Source organism: Mus musculus, chromosome 6, assembly GCF_000001635.26.
Source record: "Mus musculus strain C57BL/6J chromosome 6, GRCm38.p6 C57BL/6J".
Classification (NCBI taxonomy): domain Eukaryota; kingdom Metazoa; phylum Chordata; class Mammalia; order Rodentia; family Muridae; genus Mus; species Mus musculus.
The window spans coordinates 119,592,447-119,614,539 of record NC_000072.6 but is presented as its reverse complement, the minus strand read 5'-3'; the positions used below and the strand labels follow the sequence as shown (position 1 = coordinate 119,614,539).

Sequence of the window (22,093 nt, the reverse complement as noted above, 5' to 3'; positions counted from 1 at the left end):
TTCAGTCTCTGCTCCACACTTTGTCTCTGTATCTCCTCCCATGGGGTGGCTCTACCTATAATGAGCTAAGCCCTCCAACAAGAACCACTAATTAAGAAAATGTATTGCAGGCTTCTTACAGCCTGATCTAATGGAGACACTTTCTCAATTAAGGTCCCCCTCTCTGATGACTCCAGCCTGTGTCAAGTTGACATAAAACTAGCCAGTATGACACATACTGGTTGCAGTAGTGCTACAGTTTGTAAGTCTTTAAAATCTTCAGAAAATTTGTCTGTAGAAGGGACGTATTAAATAAGTCAGCAGAACTAAGGAATGTCCAATCTTTTGGCTTCTCTTGGCTACACTGGATAAGGAATAATGATCTTGAGCCACACATTAACTATATGAACAATAACAAAAGCTAACAGAGGGTGGGAGTTCTATGTAATTTTTTTAATATATAAACCACTACAAATAACCAAAAAAATCATCACATGATAACACAGAATTATATGGCACGTCATTTAGTCTTCTACACCATGAAATAGGTCCCAAGTTTGTGATCTTTAATAAGGAAAACAAACATTTCTAATAAGCTTCATTGAATTTTTTTATTATAAAAGTTATAATGTATTGTAACACTAGTTGGATATTTGGCATTATGTTTGAGAGACTAATGCATTAATATCTGGTTTATTGAAAGCACTTGCAGTTCTCAGTGAGTCTTTGAGGTATTCATAAGGCATTTTTCCCTTAATATATGTCATTCTTTGGACATGTGTGTTCTTACGTATATGTATATGCACACATATGTGAATGCACACTTACATGTATGCCCGTGGAAGCCAGAGGTTGACATGGTGTGTCTTTCTTCTTCCATAGCTCTCCATTTTATTTATTGAGACAAAGTATTTCAGTGAACCTGGAGCTTGCTTGCTGATTCGGCTAGTCTGAATGGCCATCTCCTGAATACTGAGATTACACGTGGGCTCCCACTCAGGTTTTACCTGGATTCTGAGGTTCTAAATTCCAGTCCTCATGTTTATGGCCAAGCAGTTTATCCTCTGAGTCATCTCCCCAGCCATTAGTTCCCTTCATTTGTATATAAAAAAAAAAAATGCTTACAAATGTAGGTGCTACCTAAAAAGAAATGGCCTGAATCACACGCATGGTTGCAATGAGGTGTATTTGCCTATGGGGAGATAGAATCTATGGAAGTTCAAAGACAGTTGCTTGTCCATCAGATTGCATTTCTGTGCATTCCATTTGGAAATTAACAAGTCAACTGAATTTGAAATCACAGATATATCAAAGTATTAATTAATTTCCTGGAAATATTTAAATATTGCTTTCAAGTTATTGTATCAAATTGAAAAGTAAGGCTGCATGTTTTCCACTGTCCACAGGACTGTCAGTAATATAATGAAATGCATAAAATGTTTGCCCTGATTTGAGCTTGCCATAATTTCAATTCCATTTGCAAGACTATGTAACTGGGAACGTTACATTGATAAATTGATTTTTATCTTGAATCTGTGTTTTATCTTGAAGTAGTTAAAACCATTAAAAATGCCAGTTTTGATCAAGTTCTGGCACAAAGTTTTTTTATGATCTTACAAACAACTTAGGATGTTAAAGATCACAAAATCTTTTTGACAATTGACCTCAACCATCCTATTTCTGAAAGTAAATGGTGTTGCCATAACCTGCATCTGTCAGTGCTGTGAGGGAATTCTTAGAATTGGTGATGATTTAATCCCTCGGCCATTAGGAAACTCACATATGCAGTTCACATGCAGGTTTTCTCAATATGAGTGTGGTGGAGCAAGTACATCATCTCCCTTTAATCCCACAAGTTTCCCTCATGTCTGCCATCCCCAAGGCATCATCATTAAATCTGCATGCTGACTAAGGAAGTTAATCTAACATAACTTTTTACTGCTTTGTATAAATCTCTTGATTTATTCGGTCATTTTTTAGTCTTTGCGACATGACATCTGCAAAGTTCATGCTCGAGAACTACACAGTCAAATTACAAAAATTTTTGAGTTTTTCCCCCTTTCCATCTTGTGTCACAAGGATAATTCAGCAACCTCATGGGACTTTTTGCTGAAGATACACAGTACTAGAAAGTGCATACCATACAAAGTATGCTTGGCCCATCACAGTTATTGTTCAGTGAGGCTAACTCAAGGGGATTACAAGTTAATGGGACTGTAGAAAGTAGGGCAGGCATGGAGACAAAGGAAGTATTAATATGGATTTAAGTGTGGACATTGGGGGAAAGAGATAGACTTAAGAAATGACAGTATTGCACACCCTACAGTTGTTGGCCTGGCCTTCTCTAAAGAGTCACATTTAACCCAGCACTTGAGAGACAGAGGCAAATGGATCTCTGAGTTTGAGGGTGGCCTGGTCTACAGAGTGAGTTTCAGGACATTCAGGGCTATGCAGAGAAACCTTGTCTCAGAAAGAAAAAAAAGGAGGCTGGGAGGAGAAGAAGAAACAGAAAGAGAGGGAATTCAAAAGTTTTCCTCAGCTATATAGTAAGTTTCTGACCAGCCTGAGAGCTGCCTCAGAATTACTCCCTTACCAAAAAAAAAAAAAAAAAAAAAAGATTTTGGTGACTTTTAAAAGTTATATTGTTTAAAGAACTTAAAAACTTAAGTTAAAATATTTTAGTATACTTTTTAGCTACAAAGCTTTTTGCAAGTGTTTTGGGTCCCTCCCTCTCCCCCAGAAAGAAATTAGGACAGTATGTCACCCTGAACCTAAGCTAATCCTGATACTTACTACCTAGCACCGGCTAGCATCAACCTTACGGCAGTCCTCTTACCTCAGTCTGTCCAGCGCTGGGATTACACATCTCTACTCCAAGCTTGGTTCATAAGGTAGTTTTTTGGATTTGTTATATGCATATGTGTACAGGCCGATAGGATGAGAACATGGGTAAAGGGGGTGAAGGAAATTCAGGCACGCTTCGACTGTAAGCATGGTTTCTAACCTTGGGCTGTGTGGCCCGGGTGATCTCAGGTGATGGGAGTGGCAGGCTTCTTTACCTTCCCCATCCCTTAACTTTCCTTTATAGCTTGTCTTGGTTTCCCTTCTGGGACTTTAATTTCTTATCTTGAAGGTTGATGGCTGGCCTAAGTTCCATTTTCTGAAGTTTCTATATGCTGAACCAGAGCTATAGACCCTGCCTATCCTGAAATTAGAAGTCTCGGTCTAAACTAAGAGTCAGGGAACCATCATTTAATGAGAATTTAGTAGAAACAATGTCATTACGGAAAACATCAGACTGCAAAATACAGTTAGCATACAGCAGATGAGTTGTACCTAATTTAGCACCAAATATAGAAGGATGTTTTGGCATCATAATATGCTTGAGACATTAATCTCAGTAAATCACTACAGTGTTAAGGCTGAACCTGGCAGATTTAACTTCATCTTGGAGGACAGAAGGCCAAGTTGTCAGGTATGCATCATGTATAGATCCATAGCAGCTTACCCTACTCTCACAGGTTCCCTCCTGTGCTCTATCAGATATCAAAGTCCAAGTTTGTAAGAGCTGTTTCCATCCTCTTAACTTTTGAGCTTAAGAATTAGATCCCTTGGGTTATAAAAAGAAATTTAAAAACATATTTTTAGTTGTATATTAAGAATATAGCAAAACAGGCACAATTCCAAAAAAGTAATCCAAGTAGATTAGAAGGAAAATATTACATGATTACATGTGATTAAATGAGCAGTTCCTGGAAGAAAAGGCAGTAAAGCAAACCAAAACATAAATACCAGCCAGAGCTACTGGGAGGTTCATAAACAGGATTTACCTTGGTGCATAAGCCTCAGCTACAAGCACTGTTGTTATGGATATCGTCTGTGACCATTCTCCATATCCATAGGTATAGTATATAGCTGGAGAAGTAAGTTATGGGTCTTCTAATGTCCCCTAACTTATTTGTAATGACTGCCAAGGTCACACCATGTCTTCATACCTCATAGAAGGCAAAGGTTCTCCTAATTGGGAGCCTCAAAGCTGAGACTGACACTCATTATTGCTCCAGCTTTTGAAGCTGCTTGTTAAAGGTTTAGTCGGTCTTTTGATGTCAGGTTCCCTTCCACAGTGCTTAATGTACAAATATGTTTACAAAGTTTCTGGTTTATCAGGTATGGTAGAGAACAAAACCCTCATAACCAACAAGAAAAATCTGATCTGCTACCTCAAGGTTCCAAGGCACCGTGGTTCTTACCTATATTTCTTGTGGGCCAGGATTTCAAGAAGAAACCCCAGATAGTTGGTTTTTAATTTTTTAAGGTATCATACAAAGAAGAGGGTTTCATTATGACGTTTGTCTACATATATATCATGATCCTTTGGTTCTGTTCATCCCTCTCCCCTACTGCCCTTCCCATGGATAACACCTACCAGCCTTCCTGGTTCCTTCCCCTCCTCCCCCCACCCCGTACTTTGATCTTCTGTTCATTCCATTGCCCTCTCTTGCTCCCTCTCCTTTTCTTTAAAATCTCCTCCCTCCTTCTGATGGCCCCCATCCTGTTTTCATGGTCTACACATACATGTGCACGCACACACATATGTAAATGTAAATCGAAAGTCTGCAGGTGAAAGAAAATGTGGTGTTTGTTTTTCTAATTCTAGCTTATCTCGCTTAACATAATGCCAGTTCAAACCATTTTCCTGCAAATGTACGGCTTCATCTTTTAAGCCAATAAAATTCTAAGTATACACAGGTCACATTTTCTTCATTCACTCATCTGTTGATAGATTCCTAGCTGGTTCCCTTTCCTAGCTATTGTAAATAGTGCAGTCATGAGTATGGCTCTACAGTAGTAGTAGTCACATTAACTTGTGAGTAACCTTCATGCTGACTTCGTGATGGCTGCACCAGTTTACATTGCCATCCCCATTGGATAAGGATCTCTTTCTCCCCACATCCTTACCAGGAGTTCTGGTCATTTGTCTTTTTAAAGTGAAATTGATTCTTGGAGTAGTTTTAATTTTCATTTCCCTAATAGCTAAGGATATTGCACTCTTCAAATATTTATAGGCCTTTTGTAGCCCATTTGTTGATTTTATGATTTGAAGTTTGGTGGGTTTTTGCAGCCTTTATTTACCTATTGGATGTGTACTTGGCAAAGATTCGTTCCATTCACTAAGCTGTCTGTGTTTGGATAGCTTGAGTCATAATTTCTTTTGTTGTACAAAAGCATTGTCATTTTATATCATCCTACTTCTCAGCTCCTGAAATTATCTCTTGTGTCCAGAGGCCTTTCAGAAACTCCTTGCTACACCTATATTTATTATTGTTGTTATCATTTTATTCATTTACATTTCAAATGCTATCCCCCTTCCTGGTTACTCCTCTACAACCCTCCATCCCATCCCCCTCTGCCTCCTCCCCTTTGCCTCTATGAGGGTGCTCCTCCATCTACTTACCCACTCCCACCTCACCCCTCTACCATCCCCCTATGCTGGGGCATCAAGTCTCCCCTCCCTTCCCATTGATGGCACATAAGGCCATCCTCTGATACATGTTACATATATATCTGGAGCCATGGATCCCTCCAAGTATACTCTTTGGTTGGTGGTTTACTCTCTGGGAGCTCTGGGGGGTCTGGTTAGTTGATAATTGTTCTTCCTATGGGATTGCAATCCCCTTCAGCTTCTTCAGTCCTTCCCCTAGCTCTTCTATTGGGGTTCCTGGGCTCAGTCCGGTGGTTGGCTGTGAGTATCTGTTTCTGTATTGGTCAGGTGCTGATAGAGCCTCTCAGGGAATAGCCATATCAGGCTCATGTCAGCAAGCACTTCTTGACATCAGCAATAATGTGAGGGTTTGGTGTCTGCAAATGGGATGGATCCCTAGGTGGGGCAGTCTCTGGATGACTTTTCCTTCAGCCTCTGTTCCATTTTTTGTCCCTGTCTTTCCTTTGGACAGGAACATTTCTAGGTTAACAATTTTGACATCGGTGGATGGCCTCATTCCTCAACCAGGAGGGCGTACCTATATTCTCTACAGGTTCTGTCATCCTTTTGTTGCATATTTGAACTAAAGTCATCCCATCTGGGTCCTGGGAGCCTCTCATTTCCTTTGCATCTGGGAATTTCTAGTGGCTACCCCCAGTTATCCATCCCCCACTGCTACATATTTCTATTCGATTTCCTGACCCTCTGCACTGCTCTCTGTCCCTTCCAACACCTGATCCTTCCCCCCACCCCTTCTTCCCCACCCCTCCTCTCTCCCTCCCAGGTCCTTCCCTCCCTGTACCTCCTCTTATTCTTTTGCTCCTCCTTCTATGTAGGATTGAAGCATTCACACTTTGGTCTTCCATTTGAAAATACCTGTACAGTTTGAAATTTTCAAGTCTTGCATTATGATCCTTTTTAAATGGCTCATTTTTTAATTGTTTTTTGTGCAGAGTAAGAGATGAAGTTTTTGTTCTTCTACATGTATATATCCTGTTAATTCAGCATTATTTACTGAAGAAAGTGTCTTTTGTTTACCTTTCTTGAATATTGTGTGATACTAGCTGTGCGGGTTTACTTCTGTATTCTCCATTTCATTAATCAGAAGTTCTGTGCCAGTATCGTACAGTTTCCATGGACCCTAATAGTGCCTGGTGTTACACCTCTATTACTGTTCTTGCTGCTTAGGATTGCTTTTGCTATTCTGGACCTTTTGTATTTCCATATGAATTTTAGAGGATTTTTTTTCTGGTTCTGTGAAGAATATGATTGGTGATTTGATGGGGGTTATGTTAAATATGAATATCACTTTGGCAATACAGCCATTTTGTGTATTAGCTTTGCCAATCCATGAGCGTAGACAGTCTTTCCATCTTGGCGTGTCTTCAGTCCCTCTATTCCATGTCTCCTGGAGACAAGAAAGGAAGAGGCCTCACCATTCCTCCTAGATACTCCTCTCCTCTCTGACAGAAATGACCTGGGCTATATGGACCACTGTGGGACTTTTTGCGTATGAGAAAACACACAGTAGCTTTTGGAGCAGGAAGATAGAAAATAGGAGAGAAAAAGAATTGCTGCTGATCTTGATACAGTCTCAGCTATTTTGCTGTATCCCTGTCCAGTGGTGCTATTTTTTCTTGAGACATGTCATTGTGTGACATATGTACAATAATGCGCCTACACTTCCTACTTTTCTCTAGTGAAAGACTGCATCTCATCTATGAAACTGAGAAGGCGCTCTTTGGTTAGCCTCTCTCATAGTGTTTGACAGTGTTGAAGAATGGAGCTTTGCTTTTAGCCCTGTGTAACTGTTGCTGCAAGTCACTTAGCATCTTTAAGCACCAGAGCCTCTGTGCTAAGTCATAATAAAACGTGTGCTCTCCTAGAAAGGCCTGCGAAGGAAGCAAGAGTTCTTCATGGAGGTGAGAAATACAGTAAGAAACTAAGTGGGAGAAGAAATAGGAACTGCAGTGGGGGCACATGAGAGCAAAGTATGATGTGTACACGTAAACATGCTAAGATGGAACCATTACTTTGTATACTATCCTAAAATTAATGAAAGAATGACTACATCTTGCATTGAGGGATATTGTGAGGATTAAATGTCCTCACTCATTCCATACATGTCACCCTTCTCCAGGAACCCAGGGAGTACACAGTAATAGCTATAAGGATAGCATTGGTTGTGGTGGTTATACAGCTTTCGAATGGTCCTTCTCTGTCTCCTGTGTCCTATTATAAAATACATTCTTCTGATCACCCATAAAACTAGGCCTGCTAACCAGTTTTTTCATCACGAAAATGTAATCATAAAAATGACAATCTTTCTGAGCCTCTGATGAATCCCTAGAGAGCTCAGCACTAGCCCAGCAACTCCATTGTTTTGTCCTTAAGGTGCTGTGGTAGGTAAGCTATAGACATTGCGCCCTGCCTGTTTACCTTCAAGAAGCACCCCACAATAGACAGATTTGTTTCCTCCACTTCTGAAAGTTTCTGACTACAGAAAATATTTATGCAGTAGCAACAAATCATTAAAAATGTTACCTCTTTATACTGTGGTTCACAGATCCACCCTGCACTCTTGTGGTGTCCTCTATGTGATTAGGGGAGGGCTGTCCTTTACCTCATTTGATTTACTGCTTAGACCAAAGTGGCCGTGTCTAAGCATTGCTAAGGCGTATGCACTCAGATTCATGGGCTCATATCATGATGAGGAGTATTCACTAATGAAGCATCGTCTCTTCCTGCTATTATTTATGATTTGGGCATTTTCCCAAACAACCAGATATCCTCAGCATTATGTGCAATAAGACCCTTCACATCCTACTTGGTTTTCATAGTCATCTGAAAATACAGAGGGCTACCAAAGCAGTTTGTAATGTATCTCAATGGCCCTGGATTCAATCCTATCACACACACACACATTACATGTGCTTTGCTTACTTTTATGCAAGAGTAACTACTGTTTTCATTATTCTTTTGAGGGGGATTGGGTTTTTGTTTTGTTTGGGTTTTTTTTTTTTTTTTTTGGTTTGGTTTTTTTGTTATTGTTGTTGTTTTGGGGGTTTTTTGTTTCTTTTTTTTTTTTTTTCCCGAGAAAGGGTTTTTCTGTGTAACCCTGGCTGTCCTGGAACTCACTCTGTAGACCAGGCTGGTCTCGAACTCAGAAATCTGCCTGCCTCTGCTTCCCAAGTGCTGGGATTAAAAGCTCGCGCCACCACCGCCCAGCCATTTTCAATATTCTTGTTTCTCCCCACACCCTAAAAAGTTATTATCTAATCTGATACCACTTGCATGTAAGTGCCTGGGTGACCCATCCAATATTTATTATATTTTCTAGCATATTATATATTAAGTTCAGTGCCCGGCCGCTTAGCTTATCCTGTACAGCCCCTTTTGATGATAGTTTTAAAAGACAGGTCTACACTTGCTATCCTGTGACATTATTTTATTAGGTGGTGCTGTGGAGGGCTATTAGTTGACTCCTGTCTTATCTGGACCCTTCAACAGCAGTTTTGTCACAGCAAGACTCTATGGCACTACTTCTGTTAACTTGTCCATGACTCCCCACAGTTATTTTTATACATCCTCTCTGGTAGGATTCTTAGGTATTTGTGGTTAAATGAACATTTTCTTGGATACAGAATAGTATCATCAACCAAAACAGAAGAGCCCTTCTCCTGTGAAGTATCTTCCTCTTCCTAATGCTAGGATGAGACCAAGTCTCCAGCTGGGCCTGGCAGTCCGTCTTTCTGGGGTAATGAAATGAGCAGAGTTGATTGAGGTGTAGCTGGACTGTATCACTGCTTTTCATTGTGCCAAGAGATCAAAGCAGTGTACAAATAGAGGCTTAGTCTAGGAAATATTCAAAACAGATGGCTCGTTCTTTCAGTGAAAATTCGGATTTTAAGGCAGAACACTTGTTAACAAGACTTCATTGAAAGATGGTCAACTATGGCTGTTTCTTCCTAGATTTCAAGACTATAATCACAAACTTTTTGTATAAGGAGGTAGTTGACAAACTTTTTGTATAAGGAGGTAGTTGGCAAACTTAGAGTGGCCTTTAGCTGCTTTTCCTGTGGCTATGAAATAAGTTATTCAGATTTTGCTTTTGGCACTCTGGATATCAAATGAAAACATCTTGAATTTGCTCCTCATTTTGTTGGTTGGTCAGTATTTTAATATCTGGTATTCATATTGTTATATCCCCCTGGGGCTGAATCAGGATGGTAGTACTGTGTGCCATGTTTTAACAAGGTAAAGGCACATTCTGTGTACTCCTTTGCTGTTTACACTTGAGTCCTCAGTTTAACATAGAAAAATTCAATTAGTATATGTGGCTTAAAGTTTTCATTATTTTGGTCTAAAACTTATTGAAGTGAGAAATAAAATTAACCCATAAATATTTTCTGGACATATCCTGTGTACCTATGATATACCAGTTTCATGGGGAATAAATGAATGTCCCAAGGCCATTAAACACTACAAAATGGATTTTTCTACAACAAGAAAAATTGTACAAATTGCCATGGGAAACCTCAGTAGAGACTCAGTAGTTAAAATGTACTATGATATTTGAGCTAACTCCTAAAGGAGCAGTAAACATCTGCCAGACAGATTGACCTTATACAAGTCATGAACAGCTTTTGCAAAGGCTTAGAAGTATAAACGACATAATACGGTTAGTGCCTTTTCTACAATAGTTCACTGTAGATAGTGCTGTGTATATTAGTCATTTTCTTTGCTATGCAACACATACCAAAATACGGTAACCTAAGAGAGCACTTAACACTAATTTATTTTAAAATTTATTTTTATTTTATGTCTGTCAGCATTTTGCCTGCATATATACATTGTGTGTGCCTTGTGCCAAAGGAGGGCAGAAAAAGGTATCAGATGCCCTGGAATTGGAGTTAAAGAGAGTTGTGAGCCTCTATGTGGGAGCTGGAAACTGAACTCAGGTTCTCTGGGAAAGCAGCAGGTACTCTTAACCACTTAGCTTTCTATCGAGCCCCAGTAAACGTGCATTAATTTTGTTTTCTGGGATACTATCTCTTACTTGGATCTCTTGTGGAATGGAGTCAAATTATCACTGAGGACTGCAGTTATCCACAGGCTTGCCTTGGGCTGGATCATCCAGTTTACACTGCAGTTAATGCTAGGCTTAGTTCCATGAGGTCCATTTATTAATTGTTGCTCTTAGAGCCAGTGCTAATGGTGTTCTGTTCAGAGAGTCTTTTCAGTGCCAATGAGTTCCAGGCTGTTCCCCCACATTCTCTTCAGTCAGGTTTGATGTATCTAATTTTAAATTGAGGTTTTTGATCCATTGGAATTGAATTTTGTGCAGAGTGGTAAGTATGGCTCTATTTGGATTCTTTTTCATGCAGCCATCCAGTTTGACCAATACTGTTTGTTGAAGATCCTGTCTTTTTTTTCCAGTGTGTATTTCTGCCCTCATTATTAAAAAAAAAAAAAAATCAGGTGTCAATATTTATGTCTGGGTCTTCTATTCAATTCCATTGACTAACATGTCTAATTTGTGCCAATACCATTCTGTTTTTATTACTATACCTCTGTAATACACCTTGACGTTGGAGATGGCAATACCCCCCCCAGCAGTTCCTTTATTATGCGTAATTGTTTTAGCTATCCTAGGTTTTTTGCATTTTCATATGAACCTAAAAATTACCCTTTCAAGATGTATGAAGAATTGTGTTAAAAATTTGATGGGGATTACACTGAATCTGTAGCCTGCTTTTGGTAAGATGATCATTTTTATTCTATTAATCCTACCACTGCATGAGGAAGAGAGATTGTTCCATCTTTTGATATCTTTCCCAATTTCTTTGTTCAATGACTTAAAGCTTTATTTTACAAACTCATTACTATTCTTTTTGATATTTCAACTGTATCATGATTTTATTTATCAGTAAGGATTGTACTTCAGACATTTCTTTTTATGACTGTTGCCAAATCTAAATCCTCTTGTAGTCGTTATTACTGCTGATAACAGTAATAAATACCTGTTATGAATAGATTTTTAAAAATAATAGTTAACTAATTGATGAAAAGTTCTAAGAATTTCTTCTCTAATGTGAGTTTCTCTGTTGTCTGAGATTGAGCTGTTGTAAGGATTTGCAATTTTCTTAAGACTTTTTTATTTTTATGTGTATGGGTGCTTTGTCTGCATATATATTTGTGCACTACATATCCACAGAGGCTGGAAGAATCTCAAATCTATTGAGACTGGAATTAGATAGTTGTAAACTGCTGTGTTGGTACTGGGAATTGAAAGAGGGACCTTAGTCATTGGCCTGTCTCTCCAGCCTGTCAACTTACAAATATTTTCTAAAGTTTCTAAATAGTAAGTGCTTTACACGTTGCAAATCCCATGTTATCTGTCAGGCTATTTGGCTTCTCTGTCATAGTGCTGAAAGCAGCCATAGACACATATAAGCAATTGCGTGTGGCTATAAGTTAATAAAACTTGATGGACTCTAAAATTGGTTTTTATATACTTTCTGTGTAACATAAAATACTCTTTAGATTTTTCTTTTTGAGAATTGAAAATGGCAAAATAAAAAGAATACAAGCGGGCTGGTGAGATGGCTCAGTGGGTAAGAGCACCCGACTGCTCTTCCGAAGGTCCGAAGTTCAAATCCCAGCAACCACATGGTGGCTCACAACCATCCGTAATGAGATCTGACTCCCTCTTCTGGAGGGTCTGAAGACAGCTACAGTGTACTTACATGTAATAAATAAAAAAATAAATAAATAAATCTTTAAAAAAAAAAAAAAGAATACAAGCATGCTTGTTGGTATAAGCCTATAATCCCAGCATTTACAAGGCTCAGACATGGGGCTCATGAGTTTGAAGTCAGCCTGGGCTACATAGGAAGCAAAACCCTGTCTCCAAAAGAGAAAAATATATACAGCATCCTTAACTCAGAACCATACAGAAGCAGGCGGCAATGCTAGATGTGGTCCACAAACTGTAATTTTCCAGTTCCTAGTTTCCTCTGTTCCCTCTCCAGTCCCTGGTGCAGCTGAGCACTGGGGTTTGCTTGACACGTACTTGAATCCTCATAGAACAGCCATGAGCATCCCATTGTAGAGGTAATGAAGCCTGGCTGATGACCATTGTGGAAGTTAACAAAGCAGAGGTTCTCTTTGCCAGTGTTGTAGGCCTCTCCACTGGAGTCAGGCAGATTCTAGAATTCAGCCTGCCCATCTGTCTCCAAAACTTGAGCTTATCTTCAGAAACAGCATTACATTGCTTAACCATTCTGCACTGTTTCACAAAGTATTGAAGATTTTGTAGCATATAACCTAAGTGACACCGACAGCACTTTACACACATTTGTTTCCCCTCTGTCCCTCTCTCCCTCCCATCTCCATGCCTCTCTCTCTCTCTCTTCCTCCCTCCTTCCATCTCCAAACCCCATGTCAGAGGGCAGCCTCTGAAACTGAATACCCAGTGATTACTGCATGATGTCACCAAGCAAGGGCCTGCCTGCTTCTGACCACTGTGTTTAAATAACCATTTCTAACCAGAGCCACAGCGGCCATGCTGCTTGCCCTGAAGAATGTAGAATACTTTGCTAGGCAGAGCACACCTAGAATTCTAGCACTTAGGAGTTTGAAACAGGAAGATTGCAAGTTCAAGGCTATCATAAACAACATAGACTCTGGAGAGACAGACAGGCACACACCACTATTACTTGTGCTTAACAGGCTGTGAGTTGCTGGATTTCCATATCAGCTGTTGCTATAGCAGTGTCCAAAATAAGTGCAGCTCTGTTCTGTCTGGGTTTTTGTTTTGTTTTGTGGTCAGGTCTTAATGTGTAGACCAGGCTGGCCTCAGACTTTTGGCACACTTCGTCTCAGTCTCAGTGCCCGGAGTGCTAGGATTACAGGTGTTAGTGACCACACCAATCCAAATCAGTTCTTTATTAAACTCATAGGTTACAAAGCATCAGCTAAGTTCCTTTAATTCCAGGATAGCTAATAAAATGTCATGAGTATAGTCATTGACATGGAACACACAAGGTTAAACTGCCAAGTAAACAGCTATGCTTTTCTAGAGCTGCAAGTTGTCATGGCTCTAGGACATCCCAGCATACAGCAGAGGCTCCTGTTGTCTCAGCCACTCCAACACTATTCCCTGTGCTGGTAGTGAATGCATGTGTTTTTAGTAAAACTAAGAGAAAATAATGATTTATCTTCAAGCAGAATTACCATAGTTCTTCATATTTTAAAATGTACAGTCTTTTCCAGTTTCCATAGACAAGCTTACGCTTTAACAAGCCGTAAAGCCCTATCTCAGAGATCTTCAGAGAAGCTTTCTACTTTTAGAACCAGGTATTTATTAGTGATAAGATTTCTAATCACTGACTGTGATGGCACATGCCTTTAATCCCAGTACTTGGGAAGTAGAAACAGGTCGATCTGAGGTCAGCCTGGTCTACATATTGAGTTCCAAGACAGCCAGAGCTACAGAGTAAGACCCTGTCTCAAAAAGAAAAAAAGAAAAAAAAATTGTTTTTTCTAACACATTTATCTATCCTGGATCCAAGGAACCCTGGATCTGCACTCCTTCTTGTCCCTTGTCCCTGCATGTTCAGTGTCCCCTCATCTCCCCTCTCAGCAGAGAAGGGGGAGGGGCCAGTGACTTTCTGGTCCAAAAACTATTAAAGATGGCAGTGGTCAGGTATCTCTTATTAATTAATGTGGTGATGCAAGGCCATCCCACAGATCCTGAGGACACAGATCCTGTCTAGCACAGAGCTAAAGCCCTGAGTCCTTTGTCAATGTTCATAATATGGATAACATTCTGGGAGTTTCTCTTCTTTTGTGAGTAAGCATCAAATTGAAACAAAGGATTTATCTCATAACTTAAGTGTCCCTGGGAGATTTTTTTTATGTGTTGTGGAAAATAAATGCATAATGGTCACAGTGTGTAATCTGGGAAAGCTAGGAGGGGAGGGGCAGGGCAGGGCGTGAGGGGAGGGAAGGGGAGGGGTGGGGCCCTGCTCTGGACGCTCTCACTTTAACTTCTTCTGCCATCGCCCTTACGTCTTATTTTTAATCTTTGAAATGTTAGGTGTTTATTCACATACATTAAATAAATGTGACTGTACTATCCTTCCAGCTAAGCCTAGGTGCAGTCTAGAACTTGCTGTCATATTCTATACAATATATTTCTTGATGTAAAAACTGAGAGTTATTCTACCTTCTCTTGTTTTCTGTTAGGATTAGTTAAGGATGACTACACCACCAAACATGTGTAGAGAATCTGTTCATCGTTTGGCTTGTCCTTCAGATGGCAGGGCTCATTGTTTCAAAGGCTACATCCCAGAGGATTAAGAATAAAAAGCTTGGATTTCATAAACATATTTGAAGGCTAAGTCAGACTAAATCTCAACCAAGGCAAATAATTTATTTAGCAATTCAAGGATCCTTGACATTGGTTTCAAAATTAAACAAGGATAAATTTCTTATACAATTTAGCTATTATATATACCCAAAACATTAATCACTTATCTCATAAGTTCTTTTAATATACAGTAGAACTACATCTTCATATATTCCCATTGATAGAATACAGCATACCACTCAGGCGTTCACTAAGTGCTAAACTGGATTTTTTTTTCTTTTTATTAATTATGACTTGACAGGTAGTATACTGATCGATGTAATAAATATACCATAGAGTTTTTCTGTATTTTTAAAAAACTCTTTCATAAATGAGCTGCTTTAAGTGAGAACATAATATATAGCTCCACGACTTTGCAAAGAATTTAACACTCCATCTTTGACTACCCTGGCCAACTAGAATATTGACCAGGAGAATCGCTCAGTGAGAAGAAATGTAAAAGTGGTGAACATTATTCTCTGCCCTTCTTCTCTCTCTGCTGGGCCTCTATTAAAGAATTCCAGTAAGACAGGTGTGCCTGGGACATTAGTCAGTCAATTAATAGTGGGACTTTCCTGGTACATTCTATATTGAAAGGCAGTGGACAGTAACCCAAACAAAAAAATCAAAATTACCCACTAGTATTTATTCAGTTAATATATGAACAGCAAATCTGCCTCTGACAATGTCAGCAAGTAAAAAAGAACACAGTGCTTTTATAGCCGATTCAGAATTGTAAGCAGCCACAGAAGACTCTTGGTAGATGGAAAACTAATTTTCTAGGAAGACTGAGAGTAGCTGACACATATATAGAAACTTTTAAAGGGTGTGGGTATGTGTGTGTGAGAAAGAGAAAGAGAGAGAGACAGAGACAGAGATTACAGGTTCCTCTTCTGGTGATGGCCAGAGAGGATATCAGGTCCCCTTGAGTTGGAATTATAGGCAGTTGTAAACTACCTAAAATGGGTACTGGGAACCAAATGTCAATTTTCGGAAAGAAGAGCAAAAAATGGCTCGCAAGTAAAGGCACTTCCCACCGAGCCTGCTGCCGGAAGTTCAATCCCCAGGACCCACAGGTGAAGCAGAGAAAGAACCTCTCAAGCTGCCCTCTGACCTGCGCGTGCTCACTGTGTCACAAACACACAAGGAAGTGAACATAACTTTTAAAAACCTCTTCCAAACAATGGAATTTGAATTCCCCAGGGGCAGATGCTCTAGTTTCTAATCATTTTCAGCCCCTTTTCATCCAGTCTTTTATGATAAGGACTTGGGTAACTTCTCAGAGTGTTATAACCAGCTAAGCTATACTCAGATCAGAGGAGAACCAGGTTCGGGCTACTGACCTATAATCCCAGCTTCAAGAAGCTGAAGCAGGGGGATCACAACTTCAGCTTCAAGGATCATAATGTACTGACGCTGTGTGTGGACAGACAGCAATATTTATGGGTCCTGTGTGGCATCTCCTTTCAATTTGCCTTCAGAAGGAGTCCCTATCTCAAGACAAAACAAGCCAAACAAACAAAAATCCCCAAAAGTAGAGTAAGAAGAGAAAACCCAGGCCGTCTTAATTGGATAGGTGCAATGGAGTAGGGACTGCTTTTGTTTATTCTATCCTGGTATTAAAATGTCAAATGATCTGTGTGTCTAGAACTCATACGTAATGAACCATACACATAGAATATTGTAGAATCTTCCTTCACTCTCTACTCTGAAAAATACAGGAATAGTTTCTTAGTCTTTCAAAAGCTTACTAGTTATCTTAGCTAAATGGAAATGAAGTTAAAGCAAACACTTTCACACCACTGTCATAGTGCAAGCAAAAGCTGGCCCCTGAAACCAGTTTGAGAATCTATTACAACAAATCCTCTTACAAAGAAACAACTCTCAGCTAGAATGAAAATTTTCCTCCTGTCATAATTTATATTCCTTAACATTTATAACTGTAGAACTAGGCCTAGTTATACAAACATTATCACAGCCACTTCTGAGGCTGAGGCAGGAGGATCACAAGTTCAAAGCCAAAGGGCTTGTTTATCATAGCAAGACCCCTTCAAAAATTTATATTAAAAAATTAAGGGCCTAGTCCAATGATTGGATACCTCACCAATATTTATGATCTCTAAGTTCAGTTACCAGCACATAGACACACTCCAAAGCATAGAATGGTGAAAACACATTTGGATGGAACCTTTTGGTCATAACGAATATACTCTGAAAAGTTCATTTTGTGTTTTTTCCTATTTAAACTATATAGATACACACATATATGAATATATGTGTGTGTGTATATATATGTGTGTGTTTGGTATGTTATTTTTATATATGTATATTTTGTGTGTGTGTGTGTTTATGTATGTATGTATACACACACACAGCATGTTTTTCCTTGGGCGTGAACTCAAGCGGTATAGGCAATAAGGAAGATGTGAAAGTAGAAGGAAGAACAAGAAGGTTGGAAAATCACTATTATGAAAATCTATTACATATATGCACAAAAATATCACAGGCCTCGTGGCACAGGAGATTGAAACAGAAGGATGATTGCAAGTTCAAGGCCAACCTGGAGCAACCTAATGAGACACAGTCTCAAAACAGAGTAAAGGAAGACCTGGGGCTGTAACTCAGTGCCACTGGCTAATGTGTAGAAGGCCCTAGATTTGATTCTCATTACTGTGGTGGGGGCGGGATATTAAAAAGTAACCCCACTGTTCTATATAGATAATATTCTACCTATAATATGAATTAGATAGAAAAATGTTCATTTATTTTTGAGACAGGGTCACACTGCTGCAAACTCATTTTCTTCATTAGGCTGTCTATTGCTGCAACAAAACACCATGACCAAAAAAAGCGAGTTGGGGGAGGAAAAGGATTTCTTGGCTTACACTTTCACAGTACTGTTGGTTGAAGGCATTTAGGACAAGAACTCCAACAGGGCAGAATCCTGAAGGCAGGAGCTGATGCAAAAGCTTCAAGAGGCACTGCCTACCTTCCTGTGCTCCCATGGCTTGCTCGTGGATCACCAGCTGAGTGATGGCACCACCCACGATGGGTTGGGCCCTCTTCCACCAATCATAAATTGAGAAAATGCCCTCCAGCTACTTCTTATGGAGGCATCTTCTCAATTAAAGTTTGCTCCCTTCAGATAACTCTAGCTTGTGTACTCACCATCCTCCTCCCTCAGACTCCTGAATGCTGGTATTAGCGGTAGTAAACCAGTATCCCAACCTCTTTTAATGGTTACTCTTCCCAGATGAAACACATCTTTTCTGAGGAGTTGGGGTTGTTTGTGAAGAACTATATGAATCCTTCACTTTCTAAACATCTGCTTTGACTAGAACACTTTGTCCTTATTTGATTGGTTCTGTTGATCTGCCTCTCATATATAGAAAATGCTGTCACAGAACTGTTGCCACCAACCTGCTGACCAGAGGGTGTGTGTGTGTGTGTGTGTGTGTGTGTAAATTAGAATGATACCACACAGATTCACTTTTCTGTAATTTGTCTATCCAGGCCCCACTTTAGTTTTTATATGATCCTAAACTTGAGGTAAAGACTGTAGGATTCATAATGAAGTTGGTGTTACTGTTCAAATGAATACCAGGCCTTGTTTCTTTCTATTTGAAGATGATCTAGTCCCTTTTACATGAGATGGTATAGAGGCATCGTGGTAATAGAAAATATCAGGCTAGTGCATGCAGCAGGTACAAGTTTCTGGTGTGTATGGTCTGGGAACTCTGTCAAGGCTCAACAGCTCCCGTGGCTGTTCTAGCCGCATGCTAGAATGCAAAACTTGGGCTGTGACCTCACTGCCAATACCTGGCTAGAGTTTTGTCCCCAAAGCTGTCACATGAAACATGTAACAGAATCCATTGGTCAATATACTACCAGAGAGAATCGTAGAAACACAGAACCAATGTTACAAGTGAGGATTTCGGCCTTGGCTGTGAGTCAGGTACTTGGTGTTATGCAAAGATCTACTAGTCACTTTGTACAGAGAAAGAATGTCAGATAGCCTCTGAGAAATGAATGAAGGAGCCTCAGCCAGGATGAGACAGATTTAGTAATGAGTTCTCTCATCATCCGTCTAAGCCAAGAACAACACGCACCCTCTCCAGAGACTGAACTTTTCTTCTATTCTAGAAGGCAGAAGACCATAGGAAGTATGTTGCCCAGGCTTTCAGATGAGCAGTGTTCTCTGGAAGCCTTTTGAAAGCTGCTCATAAAGATGTGCACAGAGCACTTGTAGCATCACTGGAGGCTTTGGACATCAGGAACATCATCTCTGTACAAACAAGCTAGTCTGGACTGGCAAAATGACTTAGCAATAAAGGTATCACCAAGTCTGAAGACCTGAGTTCAGTCCCCAGAACTCACATAGTAAAAAAAATAACTGGCTCCCACACATGCCACGGCAAACCCACCTGTATTCAACATAATAAAATATAATTCGTAATTTAAAGGACACACAAGTCCTCTTTCAGTCTCCTGCCTCAGTGCAGAGTTCTCCATCTGGTATTGATGGACTCAGCGATAGTCCTTCCTTCCTTCCTGGAAAACAACACTGTGAAATTGTTGTGTCTATAATTAGGAAGATTGCAGTATTACTGAGAGCTTTCGTCTTGGTTTGGGAGCCATAAGGAATATTTGATTTCAGATTAACCTTGATTTTCCCTTTTTCTCACCTCAGATCATCCAGCCCCTCTTAGAACTTGACCAAAATAGAAGCAAGTTAAAGTTGTATATTGGACACCTGACAGCCCTCTGCCATGACCGAGACCCCTTAATCCTCCGTGGACTCACTCCACCAGCTTCTTATAATGCAGATGGTGAGCAGGCAGCTTGGGAGAATGAGCTGCAGAAGATGACTCAGGAGCAGGTAGGTCTTGTTCAAGACGTGGCCCAAGCACACTTCCCTATGGATGGGTAGTGTTTGGGGATAAGGACATGGTTCCAGTACTGTGCGCGCAAGCCTGTGTGTGAGTATGTGTCTGTGTCTGTGTCTGTGTCTGTGCGTGTGCGTGTGCGTGTGCGTGTGCGTGTGTGTGTGTGTGTGTGTGCGCGCGCGCGCGCACACGTGCGCACGTGCACATGGACCAGAGACATCATTCTCACGTGTCATTCTTCAGAGCTTTCGGCTTTTTTTTTCATGCAGTGCCTGTTGCTGCCTGGAGCTCACGAGTTTAGGTAGACTGACCGTGAGCATTGGGGATCCTCCAGCCTCCCCTCCCACCCCTCCCTCCCCAGCTCTGGAATTATAAGCACACACAACCATACCCAGCTTTTCACATTGTGCTGGGATCAGATCCTCAGACTGGTACAGCAATGCTTTACCAACTGAGCTGTCTCTTTAGGCCCCAAATACCATTTTTAATTGATTTATAATTTTTTATTTATTTTCAAATCAACAGAAAACATGCATAACATCATTTTAAAAATATGTACTGAGTTAAACATGTATTATTTTTTATTTTTATTTTTGGGGGGCTAAAAGTTGATTTCATCAAAGTAGAATTTTGGATTAATGTAGTACCCTGAGTGTTCTCTTCCTCCTGCTGTCTGTTTTGCATACTCCTCAGTGTGGTAACAGAGGGGTGGTCTTTATTGTAATTACAGCCTGGATATCTACAGCTGAGGGGTATAACTAAAGGGTATAATTCTTCTTTAGCACACCTGTTACCCTAGAATCTGTAGATTGTTCTAGCCCTGTCAAAGCAGCAGCTTGAAGATAGGACTGGAGTGGGCATTGCAAGGGGAGGTTGGGGGTCTGTAGACTCTAGGGTAGCAACAGCAGGTGAGTAGTAGGTATGTGGTAGACCACATCTATAAAATGGGCACCTCAGTTCTCACACAACCAGGAGAAGGGAGGACAGCACTTTAAGGCTCCCAGAATCTTCTGATCCTCACACAAAGCACATATTTATGGCTGTTATGCAAAGCTTTCTTTTTCTTTTTTTTTTATTAGATATTTTCTTTATTTACATTTCAAATGTTATCCCCTTTCCTAGTTTCCCCTCCAAAAAGCCCCTATCCCCCCCTCCACCCGCTCCCCAACCCACCACTCCCAATTCTGGCCTTGGCAGTCCCCTATACTGGGGCATAGAACCTTCACAGGACCTAGGGCCTCTACTCCCATTGATGACCGACTAGGCCATCCTCTGCTGCATATGCAGCTAGAGCCACCAGTCCCACCATGTGTTTTCTTTTCTCGGTTCTTTGTGAATTTCACATGATGCATCCCAGTCCCACTCATCTTCCCCTCCCTTGTATCTGCCCTCCATTCTTGCAAAGCTTCTTTATCTATCACCCGCAAAGTCAGTTGTATCCCTGTTCATTTCTAGACATACTGTGTAAAAGACAGATTTTGAAAACAAATCAGTACATACTTCTTCAGCTTTGGGGAGCATGTTCAGTATTCAGGCCTTAGTTTGAGACACAATTTCTTCATGAAACCCAGAGCTGGCCTTCATGGCTAGTATTACTAGCAGGCTTGCTTAGGGGACCCTACTTACTGAGCTGGAAGTGCAGGTGGGTTGTCTTGGTACTCAGCACTTATGTGGAGTCTGAGGGTCCAAACTCTAGTCCTCTTGCTTGAAGGATAAGCACGATAACTGCTCAGCCATCTCCCAGGCCCACATCACATTACTTTTCATGAACTATTTCAAGCTCCAAAAACTGTAGACGTTGATATAATGTTCTCTGTGGTGTTTTAGCGAATGATTCCCACATAGGTTTCAGGTCTTAAATATTTGGTCCCCTGTCAGTGATGCTTTTTGGGAAGGTTTAGCAGATGCAGCCTTACTGGAGGAAGTTTGTCACAGGGAATAGGCTTTGAAAGTTTCCGTTCAACCTCACCTTTCTGCATCATGCTTGTGGCTGAGATATGAGCTCTCAGCGTCTTGTTCTTCTCCCACAAGTTTCTTTTCATTATCACAGCAACAGAAAAGAAACTAATAAAAGACCCTGTCTCAAAAATACAAGAAAAGGTCAGGGAGATATCTTCATTGCTAAAGTACTGAGGGTCTAAGTTTGAGCCCACAGCCTGTGTATAAGGCAGTGTAAGGCTGAGGTGGTTCAGAGGATAAGGTACTTGCCGTACAAGTGTAAGGGTCAGCCTTTGCATTCCTAGAGCCCACATAAGTTAGCTGCTATAGCACATCCCAGTGCTCCTGGGGGATATTGAGAAGCAGAGACAGGAAAGTTCCAGACGCTTACCA

The 22,093-nt window shown here is 40.4% G+C and overlaps 1 protein-coding gene across 20 annotated transcripts in view; it reads left to right on the top strand.

Annotated features, from left to right (window-relative positions):
* Nucleotides 1-22,093, top strand: part of Erc1 (ELKS/RAB6-interacting/CAST family member 1) — a 277,389-nt gene that overhangs the window by 233,645 nt on the left and 21,651 nt on the right. For all 20 annotated transcript variants that reach the window (XR_003956155.1, XR_003956153.1, XR_003956152.1 and 17 more), the window contains one exon: nt 19,567-19,755. Coding sequence is in view for 14 of the 20 variants with exons in the window: in XM_006505373.4 (XP_006505436.1) it covers nt 19,567-19,755 (189 nt within the window). In the remaining 6 variants the exon portion in view is untranslated. The remainder of the gene's footprint in view (nt 1-19,566; nt 19,756-22,093) is intronic.